This window comes from Sciurus vulgaris (genome assembly GCF_902686455.1).
Source record: "Sciurus vulgaris genome assembly, chromosome: 6".
NCBI lineage: Eukaryota > Metazoa > Chordata > Mammalia > Rodentia > Sciuridae > Sciurus > Sciurus vulgaris.
The window spans coordinates 53,697,140-53,708,991 of record NC_136466.1 but is presented as its reverse complement, the minus strand read 5'-3'; the positions used below and the strand labels follow the sequence as shown (position 1 = coordinate 53,708,991).

The 11,852-nt window shown below is 33.5% G+C and overlaps 1 protein-coding gene across 2 annotated transcripts in view; it reads left to right on the top strand.

Annotated features, from left to right (window-relative positions):
* Positions 1 to 11,852, top strand: part of CEP120 (centrosomal protein 120) — a 73,102-nt gene that overhangs the window by 14,723 nt on the left and 46,527 nt on the right. For both annotated transcript variants that reach the window (XM_079145459.1, XM_079145458.1), the window contains 2 exons: positions 7,086 to 7,234; positions 10,372 to 10,569. In XM_079145459.1, the coding sequence (XP_079001585.1) occupies positions 7,086 to 7,234; positions 10,372 to 10,569 (347 nt within the window). The remainder of the gene's footprint in view (positions 1 to 7,085; positions 7,235 to 10,371; positions 10,570 to 11,852) is intronic.

The following is an 11,852-nucleotide window of genomic DNA, read 5'->3' as shown; positions in this document are numbered from 1 at the left end:
CTACTCTGACAATCTATTTTTAATTGGTGCATTTAGACCATTGACACTCAAAGAGATTAATGATACAGTTGGATTAATATTGACCACTTTTGTTGTGTGTTTAATTAAGTGCTCTTATTTCTGTTTTGTTTCCACTCTTATTCTGCTTTTTCTGGTTTTAATTTTATACAATTTAATTTTCTCTCCTTTCTTAGCATATTAGTTATACTTCTGGGTTTTTTTAAATTAATTTTTTATAAATTTTTTTTAACTTGTTGCCAGTGGATTTATGGCTAGTTCAAATCCACTTTCAAATTACACTATGCTACTTCACGGGTAGTTCAAGTAACTTATAGCCACAAAACAAAACTAATCCTTCTCTCTTGTCTGTTTATCTTTGGTATAATTCCACATCTATGTAAGTATATACACAAACATGTAACTATACATAATTGAGTAAATTGTTGCTAGGATTATATTGTTATTTTGAACAAACTATTTAATAAATTAAGAATAAAAAAACTATTTTATCATCACTTATTTTCTAATGCTTATCATTTCTTTCTGTTGGTCAAAGTTTCTGACCCTTATCATTTTCCTTGTCTCGGAAGAACAACTTTTTTTTTCTTAATTTGGTACCAGGGATTGGTAACTTGATTTATTTTTATGTTGTGCTGAGGGTCGAACCCAGTGCCTCACAGGTGCTGGGTGAGTGCTCTATCACTGAACCATGAACTTGTTAACATTTCTTGCACTGCATATCTATGGGCAATAAAGTCCCTCAATTTTTGTTTGTCTGAGAAAGTCTTTATTTTCTTTTCACTTTAGAAGGATAATTTTACCAGGTATGGAATTCTAAGTTGTTGAAATTTTCTCTCATCGCCTTAACTGTTTGATTCCACTTTCTTCTTGCTTGCATGGTTTCTAAAAGTGGATGGAATTCTTATCTCTTCTCTAAAACTAAGGTTTTCTTGTAAGGTTAGCTTATAACAAGATTTTTTCTGATATTCGAGTAGGATATGCCTAGTTGTAGGGGTTCAGGTGGGTTTTTCTTTGTTTGTTTTTATTTTGTTTTACTTACTTACTTATTTTTTTAATCCTCCTTGGTATTCTATGAGTTTCCTAAATCTAGGACTTGGTGTTTGGCATTAATTTGGGGAAATTCTCAGTTGCTTTAATATTGCTTGTTTCTGTTTATTTTTTTCTGGTATCCCTGTTATATGTGTGTTATGTGTGACTACTTTTAAAGTAGTCATACAATTCTTGGATGTTCTTCTTTTTTTTTTTTTTTTTCTCTCAGTATTTATCTCTTTGATTTCCAGTTTGGGAAGTTGCTCTTGTCATATCCTCAAGTTATGAGATTCTTTGCTGAGTCATGTCTAGCCTACTAATGAACACATCAAAGGCATTCTTCATTTCTATTGTTTTTGATCTCTTGCATTTCTTTTTGATTCTTGCACATTTCATCTCTGCCTACTTTATCTGTTCCTGTATTTTGTCAACCTTTTCCAATAAAGCCTTGACATATTAATCATGTTTTAAAAAAAAATTCCTGGTCTGATAATTTCAATATTTCAGTCATATCTGACTTTAGTTCTGATGCTTTTTCTTTCTTTTTTTTTTTTTTTTTTTTTTGCCTTTTAGTATGTCTTGCAGTTTTATTGAAAGCCAGACATGTTCATTAGAACATGCATACATTTTTCCTACATAATGATATGTCCATCAAAGTTGGGAAATTAACTTTGATACATTAACATCATGTAACCTTATTACATTAATGAAACATTGTTACTATCATATAATTCCACTTATGTTTTACCACTTGTCTCAGTAATGTCCTTTATAGGATAAGGATATAGTTTAGAATCAGGTATTTTATTTAATTGTCATGGCTGTGTGTTTTGCTTTAATCAGAAATAGATCTTTCATTTTTCCATGACCTTGAAATTTTGAAGATATGGGCTAGTTAATTTCCAGAATGTCCCTTGACTTGAATTTGTCTGATTTGAGATTTAGGTTATATGTGTTTGGCAAGAATGTCACAGAAGTGATATCATGTTCTTCTCATTGCGTCCTATTAGGTAGCACACAATTTGACTGGTCCTGTTACTGATGGTACTCACTTTGATTATGTGGTTAATGTGTGTGTACTAGTGTTCTCAACTATAAACTTATCCTTTTTTCCTTTGCAGTTAATAAATCTTTTGTAGGCAAAATTGTGAAGTTATGAAAATACCCTATTTTTCATTAGAACTTCACTTATTTCATTTATTGATAACAGTATGGATTTATAGTTTTCTTTTTTATTTAGCACTTTATAATCTTTAACCATTCTGATGTTTGTCCCAGATTTGAGCAGCCCTTTCAGGCTGCTTGTTTCCTTTTGACTGTTTTCATTATTCTTTGAGCTTTTTTATATTTTCTGACAAAGGAGGATATTCTAGGCTCATTTTGTATGTTCCCTGTTTTAGTACTGAATTCAGCTATTTCTCTATGGAGCCCTCTTTTCTTTTAGTAAACAATGTTTAGAAGTCAAGATCCAGGTGCTAGGTATGCCAGTAGCTGTTGAGGTATCACAGCCCTCAGACCCTTTCATTCCATTTAGGGAATGTGTGAATCTATATATATATCTACAAATAAATACATTCATACATTTATATTTACTCCTTTTTGTGTTGCTATATTAGAATTCCACAAATTGGATAATTTATAAAGAACAGAAATTTATTTCTTGGAGTTCTGGAAGCTGGAAAATCCCAGAATCAAAGCATTGGCATCTGATGAGGGCCTTATTAATGTATGTTCACATTGCAGAAGGCAAGAGAGGAATTCCTTCTATCAAGCCTTTTTATAAAGTTTTTAATCCCATTCATGGGGAGGAGCCATCCTGACCTAATCACTTCTTAAAGGCCCTACCTCTTAAGCTATCACATTGGCCATTAAGTTTCAACTCCCAAATCATGCAGGTGACATACTCAAACATAGTTCATGGAAACCTTTTCATTTATATTTATCTATAGATATCAAACGGTAGGAGTTCACACTGACACTTTAAACGTTATTCCTGCACCACAAAATATATTGCTCATTTTCTCTCTTTCCATATTTGTAACCTTTTCCTGACAGTGAGAAAGCTCTCATAGATATTATTTTAACTTCTAAGCTCTGTTGTTCTTTTTGTGTAATAGCTACCTTTATTACATGTGTCAGATATTATGCCATTTGGCTTTCACATATAAATTTTGCAGAAATAAAAATAGAGACGAAAAGAGATCATATTGTTTTTCAGTACAACTAGTAAATGACAATAGATTTGGAACTTTGGTTTGTGTGATATAAGTATCTTGATTCTTAACACACTATTTTCAGTCAAGGCTACAGTAAACACACATTCTTAGGATTAATTCTAGACGAGGGATTGCTTGTTTATGGAATATGAATTCATATAATTTTGATAATCACTGACACATTACCCTTCCAATAGGTGGTACTAGTACATGCCTGTTGAGGGTGCCCAATTTCCTGCATTTCTCCCCAGCACTGGATAGTGTTTGTTTTTTAGTTGTTTATCTTTTTCTTTAAATCAATTTGAAAAACTCTTGTCTCTGTGTAGTCTTTTCATACTGAAGCCTATTTGATTATATTAGTCTCTTCTCAAAATTATTTTGTGGTTTTCCTTTATTTTTACACAACTATCTACGTTTTGATGTAGCATTCAGGAAGACCCTTCATAGTGTAGCCTCTGCTTATCTCTCCAGCCACTCCTCTTTCTGTACATCAGTGCTCACTTTCATGATCCAGCACACCACACCTCTTGTGATTCCTTAACTACATGCTTTCTCTTACTTTTGTGTCTTTTGCATATTGTTCCTCCATCTAGAACATTTTTCACTCTCCTGTTCTTTTTCTCAGTCACCCTTCTCAGCCAACTCTAGCTTATTCTTTTCATTTCAGTTTAGGTTCAATAGGAAACTTTGGTTAGATGCCTTTATGTGTGGTTTATTAAATTGAAGTTCTTTAAAATGTTATTTCAGAATATGGTTTTTATGTGCAGAAAGAATAAGATTAAGCAACGTTTCTTTCAAGGAGGAAACACTGCCAAATTTGTTCTATGAAGCTAATACCACTCTGATCCCAAAGCCAGATAAAGATAACGTCAAGGAAAGAGAATGTCAGGCTGATATCCCTGATGAACATAGATGCAAAAATTCTTAATAAAATATTGCCAAAGCATACAAAAACCCACTAAAAAGATAGTACATCACAATCAAGTGGGTATAATTCCAGGGATGCAAGTTTGATTCAACATACAGAAATCAATAAATGTAATGCACCACATTATAGACTTAAGGACAAGAATCACATGATTATCTCCATGGATGCAGAAAAAGCATTCTACAAAGTACAGCACCCACTTATGTGTAGAACACTAGAGAAGCTAGGAATAGAAGCTTACCTCAACATTGTAAAGGCTATATATGACAAACCAAGGTCAACATAACATCAGACTAAACAGAGAAAAACTGAAAGCATTTCCTCTAAAAACAGGGCAAGGATGCCCTCTCTCACCACTCCTATTCAACATTATCCTTGAAACTTTAGCTAGAGCAATTAGGCAAGAGAAGGAAATTAAAGGAGTACAAATAGAAAAAGAAGAGGTCAAGTTATATGTTTGTGGATGACATGATCCTATCTTTATAGGACTCACAAGACTCCACCAAAAGACTTCTACAGCTGGTAAACAAATTTAGTAAAGCAGCAGCATACAAGATCAACATACATAAATCAGTTACTTTCCTTTATTCCATTAATCTGCTGAACAAGAAAAGCAATACCTGGGAATTATTCTAACAAAGAATATGAGGGACCTCTGTAATGAAAACTATAGAAAACTGAAGAAAGATATTGAAGATGAACTTTAAAGATGAAAAGACCTTCCATGTTGTGGTTGGATAGCAGAATTAATATTGTCAAAATGGCTGTACTACCAAAAGCATTATACAATTCAGTGCATTTACCATCGAAATACCAATGACATTCTTCACAGAACTAGAAAAAACAGTACTAAAATTCATTTGGGAAAAGAAAAGATCCAGAAGAGTCAAGGCAATCCTGAGCAAAAAGAGCAATGCTGGAGACATCACAATACTGAACCCCAAATTATACTCTAGGGCCATAGTAACAAAAACATGGTACTGGCACCAGAACAGACAGTGGAATAGAATAGAAGGAAATACAGTTATCTGATACTAAAGGTGCCAAAACATATGCTGGGGAAAAAAATAGTCATTTTACCTAGTGGTGCTGGGAAAACTGAATATCCATATGCAGAAGAATGAAGCTGGACCCCTATCTCTCACCCTGCACAAAAGTCAACTCAAAGTGAATTAAAGACCTAGGACTTAGACCAGAATTTCTGCAACTACTAGAAGAGAATGTAGTCCTAACACAGCATTTGGCACTGGAACTAACTTTCTTAACAAGACCTCTAAAACACAAGAAATAAAACTAAAAGTCACTAAGTGGGATACCATCACACTAAAAAGCTTCTGCACAGCAAAGGAAGCAATGGAGAGTATGAAGAGAGAGCCTTTAGAATGGGAGAAGATCTTTGCCACCTGCTCCTCAGATAAGGCATTAATATCCAGAATATATAAAGAACTCAAAAAAACTTAACACCAAAAAAAGCAAATAACTTAACAAATGGGCAAAAGAACTAAATAGGCACTTCTGAAAAGAAGAAACATAAATGGCCAATAAATACATGAAAAAAATCATCTCTGTCAATTAGGGAAATTCAAATCAGAACCACATGGAAACTAATAAAGTTTTCTCAAAAACAAACAAAACAAAAAAAAAAAACCAGAAACCTCATGGAGACCAAGGCAGGAGGATCACATATTCAAAGTCAGCCTCAACAACTTAGTGAGGCCCTAAGCAACTTAGTGAGACCCTGTCTCAAAAAATAAAAAAGGGCTGGGGAATGTGGCTCAGAGGTTAAGCACCCCTGGGTTCAATTGCTGGTCCACTCCTCCCGTCCCCCCCCCCACCCCCCCAAAAAAAAAACCCACATTGAGATTTTATCTCATTCCAGTCAGAATGGCAGTTACCAAGAATACAAATAATAATAAATGTTAGTGAGGATGTGGGGGAAAAGTACACTCATACATTGTTAGTGGAACTGGAAATTAGGGTAACCACTCTGGAAGGCAGAATGGAAGATCCTCAGAAAACTAGGAATGGAACCACCACGTGACCCAGCTATCCCACTCCTTGGTATATTTCTAAAAGCTCTAAAATCAGCATAGTATAAGGTCACAGCCACATCAGTGTTTATAGCAGCACAATTCACAGTAGCCAAACTGGAACCAACCTAGGTGCTTTTCAGTGGATGAATGGATAAAGAAAATGTGATATATGTACACAATGAAGTATTACTGAACCATTAAAAAGATTGAAATTATGTCATTTGCTGGTAAATGGATGGAATTGGAGACTATAATGCTATATGAAATAAGTCAGACCCAGAAAGTCAAAGGTTGAATGTTTTCTCTGATCTGTGGAAGGTATTCTAAAATGAGGGGAGGTAGGCAGGAATTCTGTCAAAAGAAAGATCAAGGGTATAGAAGAAGGGAATTGTGGGGGAAGGAGGAGGGACAGGATAGGGTAAAAATGGTGGAATGAACCCGAACTAATTTTCCAGTGTACATATATGAATATACTACAGTGAAACTCATCATTATGTATATCCACAAAACCCTAATTTTTTAAAAAAATTAAATAAATAGATCAGAATAGAGGAAAGGGAATGGTAGTGGGGAGGGAAAGGTAATACTGGGGACTGAACTGGAGCAAATTATATTCCATGCATTTATAATTATATCAAAATGCATCCTAATGTTATGTATATAACTTATGAACCAATAAAAATAATGAAAAAATAAGGTTTCTTTGGAGAGTTTATAAGAATTAAAGGAAACCATTTGAGATATTAATTGTATCAATGAAAATTGCCAAGTAAATTTAAAAATATAATCATCTTTTGAAATCTTATAATGGTTTATGGCAAAGCATAAGCTAGTTTAATTGTGTTTTTCTTTGTAAAGTACCTCCCAGCCTGTCTGGACTTGACCCGAAGGATATTGTAGCTGTGCTGAATGAAGAGGGAGGGTACCATCAGATTGGACCAGCAGAGTATTGTACTGACTCCTTCATTATGTCAGTGACCATAGCATTTGCCACCCAGTTGGAGCAGGTGAGATGTTCCCTCAGATTGGTGATTTGTGAAGATTTGAAAACCATTTTATTTTTAAAATCCTGCCTTTAGGTATTAAAAATATTTGCAAGTAGACTTTTAAAAAATAAGTTCAAGAAATGTTTTCTTTCATTTCATAAAACATTTTTTTTTTTGCTTTTGGAAAAGAATAGATTTCAATATCTTGTTAGAATATATTCGGTTTAGGAGAATGACCATCAGTAAACATTGTTTGCCATTGTACTGTGTGACCTTATAAGTACTGACTAAAGGATTTCTTAAATTTGCTTTTCTTTTTTTTAATTTAAAAATTAAATTTATTCTTTTTAGTTATTCATGATAGCAGAATCCATTTAAATTTACTTTTTTAATAATGCGGTTTTTGGAGACATGCAGTGTCATGCACTTTGTCTCATTAATATTTAATGCCTGTCAGGTCTGGGATTATTTTTCACCTTGCTTATAAGCTAACAATTAGCCTGTGACTGTCATGATGCTGGCAAAAGATAGGAGGTTTTGAGTTAAAAATCAGAGGACTTTATTACTTTCAACAAAGCAAGCAACCTGAATATAGCTATATTTTCTGCAGTTCTCTTTACCCCAAGTCCCATGGGAGCTATGTGGAGGCACACATTGATTTTGTCACTGCTGAGGAAGATAATTTTGGGGAATGCAATCCTGTTCTTAGTCCAGGAAGACAATGTTACTTTTTTTCCCAGGGTTACCAGCTATATCCATGGGACATGGCTTGGGCAAGACTGGTCAGGACCTTGCAATCTTGACACACCCAGCAAGAATGTGCCAGGATGCTTTTGGTAGATTGGCTTGACACAAAATTAACTATTATTCTTTTGCCCTTCTCAACAGCAAGTCTACTTTTCTTGACATTGTGCTGGTTTATAGCACCTGAAATACTTTAGTATCTTTAAAATTGGGAATTTGGCTAAATTTTTTATTTACTTTCTTTTTTTAAAAATAATTTTTTGATGCTGATAGACCTTTATTTTATTTATTCATTCATTCATTTATTTATTTTTAATTTTTTAATTTGTTCTAATTATTCATTTATTTTTATGTGGTACTGAGAATCGAACCCAGTGCCTGACATATGCTAGGCAAGCTCTCTACCACTGAGCCACAACCCCACTCCTTATTAATTTACTTTCTTAAAGCTATAAAATGCCCACATAATGTACATTCCCCGATGAAATACGCAATTAGTGATTGCATTTTTATTTGACTTTCGAGATCACTTACAGTTTTTCTCAGGAAACATGTTTACTTTGTCACACTAAATTCATGGCCACTACTAAAAGAATTTTTAATACACGTGGTTTTTGGATGTTTACTCTTTCTCCTTTAATTTGGTATTATCATTTCCTTGTTGACACATATACTTTTGTTTTCCCCATCAGTTTCTTTATTTTTCTTCTCATAAAGCTCTATTGGTGGATTGCTTTAGCTTAATGTACCACCTTGATTGTGAGGAAGGTGCATTGCCTCTTTTTTTTTTTTTTTAATTAACTGCATCAGGCCACTCTTGTCCACATGTCAGATAATTAGGAGTCTGCCTTATGTGAATATCTAGAATAGGCAAAAATTCCTAGTGACCAAAAGCAGATTAGTGGTTTCCTGAGGCAGAGAGCAAGGGAAAAATTGGGAATGTGGCTGCTTAATGGTTACATTGTTGTTATTTGGGATAAAACTAGCCACTTAGTTTTTTTCTTAACTGAGACAAAGGTGATTTGAGAAAGCATGTAGAGATAAACATACCTTTTCAGATGCAAATCAGTTATTGAGAACAGGTTACTTAAAAAGTTGTATGTATAAACTTGGATGGTGATAGCCTTACCTCTTTCTTAAGTATTGTAAAGTAAGGGTAAAAAAAACATAGTCTCTAAATTGCGGGGTAATAAATTTTTGAAAGAATCTTTTCCATAGTGGGAATTAAAGTTAACTGTACCATGAAACATATAAAGTCTACCTTTGTTTTCTTAACACTTGCTTTCTGATTATGAAAGACAAGTCTCTAGTCATTGTTATGGGCTATGTATTTTTCTCCAGATATTTTCCCATTTTCATACAAAAACTACTAGGTGATTGGTGCATAGAACATATATTATCTCTTAATCCTTCCAACAACAAAAAATGGGAGCACAGAGGAATTAAGTAAAGTTTTGCAACAAGTTATTGATGGTACCAGACAGAATTGGGGTTCGGGGTCTGACGCCAGAATTTGTGTTTATAGGTTTATAGGTGTATAGGTGTTGCATGTGCTGTATATGTTATACACACACACACACACACACACATATTTTTCTACTATAATTGGTTATTTTCACAAACTGTATGAACTATTAACTTTTAAAACCAAATAATGTCTTAGGTAATTTTTGTCAGTATATCATTTAGCAGCTATACTGTATGACACCTATGATGACCTAAGTCATCTCCTATTGATGGACACATTTAATATTTATAGTTTATTGCTTTACAGTGTTCTCCTGAAGATTTAGTCTGTCAGGAGATATTTTATATTTTATAGGACAGGAATAACATCTTTTAGTTACCTGTGGCCATGAAACTAACAACTCTCAGAAATAACACTTCTAGTACAAAAGACATTTTTTTTGAGCTGTTAATTTATAGGTCTGTAAGCTTTTTTTTTTTTTTTTTTTTAGTTCAAAGAACCTTGTGTAAGGTGTTATATTTTAAATAACCTGCATTTTTTTAAAAAACTTTTTTTCTTTTTTATAAAGTGGAGCCACTATTGGTGGAATAGGATAAGATGAAAAAGAGTAATTGAGAGTAATTGAAAATAAGGAAAGTTTAGTTTAAAATATTTGACCTTTCTTCTAGAAAGAACTTTTAACACATTCATTCATGGATCACTTGAATAAAATGAAAACTTTAAAACAACCTAAATTTACTAAATCATTTAATTTGTGCTTTTGTAAGATGATCCTTTAAAAATTAGTAGAAATTAGTAATTTGGCAGATATTTAGAATTTTTGAGTGGTTAATTTTAAGACTGTATTTAAAAAGTCAATATTATAGTAAATAGTTTAGGAGTATCAAACACAAGTTGAATGGTTTAAAACTAATACTCTTTTTTTTCCCCCCTCTTAAATGTGCAGTTAATTCCATGTACCATGAAACTTCCAGAAAGACAGCCTGAGTTTTTCTTTTACTATTCTTTACTGGGAAATGATGTTACAAATGAACCCTTCAACGATTTGATCAACCCAAACTTTGAGCCAGAGAGAGCATCTGTTCGAATACGTAGCAGTATAGAAATACTTCGTGTTTATCTGGCTCTTCAGTCTAAATTACAGGTAAGCACTACAACCAATTGGTTTTTCACTGGAGATGGCTTTTAAAGCATTTTCCTACCCTATTTAGTAGTGCAGGTCTTCTTTCTGCCATATATTTTAATTTTTTAGGTATTATCTAAGTCATGATGTCATTGAAATTGCAGTTACTCCAGAATTTTAGGAGATACCAATTAATCACTTATTGAGGAAAGAGTATATACATTTTCAGTATATTAAAAAGCTGTATCTAGACCCTAGAGCTGTGGCCACAGGCAAGATTTCTTTTATTGTGAGGGAGATGGTAGGTGTGGGCTGCAGTGTGATCACTTTATCTAGATTTCAGAATTTACTTTAATGCTATTCAAATCAGAGATAATAATACTCCAAACCTGCCCATGCATAATTTTGGTACCTCTTTTTTTTTTTTTTTTTTTGCGGTACTGGGGATCGAACTCAGGGCCTTGTGCTTGCAAGGCAAGCACTCTACCAGCTGAGCTATCTCCCCAGCCCTTGGTACCTCTTTTTAAATTGCATTCTATTAAAAATAAAACTTACCTAGTGAAAGTTACTTTTTTATCTTTTACAATTGTTGCTTTTGATCTGACTAAAGTGGGGTAATGAAATGTGTTTAGGGTAAGATAGTCATTTGTTTAAAGTAATTTCAGTCATTAGACTTTGCTTGCATTTTGGGCAGGAGGTGAGAAGAGGAATTAAGAAATTTTAGTAGTACTAAATTAAAAAACAATTTTTGGGGGTCGTATTGGAGATTAAACTCTGGATTGTTTTACTACTGAGCTCCCCAGCCCTTTTATTTAATTTTTTTTATTTTGAGGCAGTGCCTTTCTAAGTTGCTGAGGCCTGTCTCAAACTTGGAACTTTTGATCCTCTTGCCTCAGCCTCCTGAGCTGCTGGGATTACAGGCATGCACCACTGTGCCTGGCAGTAATACTAAATTTTAAAGATGATTTTGCTAAACTCAAGATTTCTAGAACACTGAAGTCTATATAAAACAATGAGATTCAAGAAAAAGCAGTTGAAATCTTATTCTGTATCTAATATATCAATCCTTATCAAATGTATTGATTTATAATTTGCTTCTAATGGAGGACATTTAAGTTATAAAAATAGTGCACCTTTTAACATTAAGAATAATTCATAGGTGTCTTGACTTTATCATGGCTGATATTAGAGCTAAAAATATTTTTATGTAGTGATTGCTTATTGCTCTCTAGAATACTGTTTTCTGAGGCCTTAATTTAGTAAGGGAAAAGAATAGTTATATAACATATACCAGGGACAGTCTG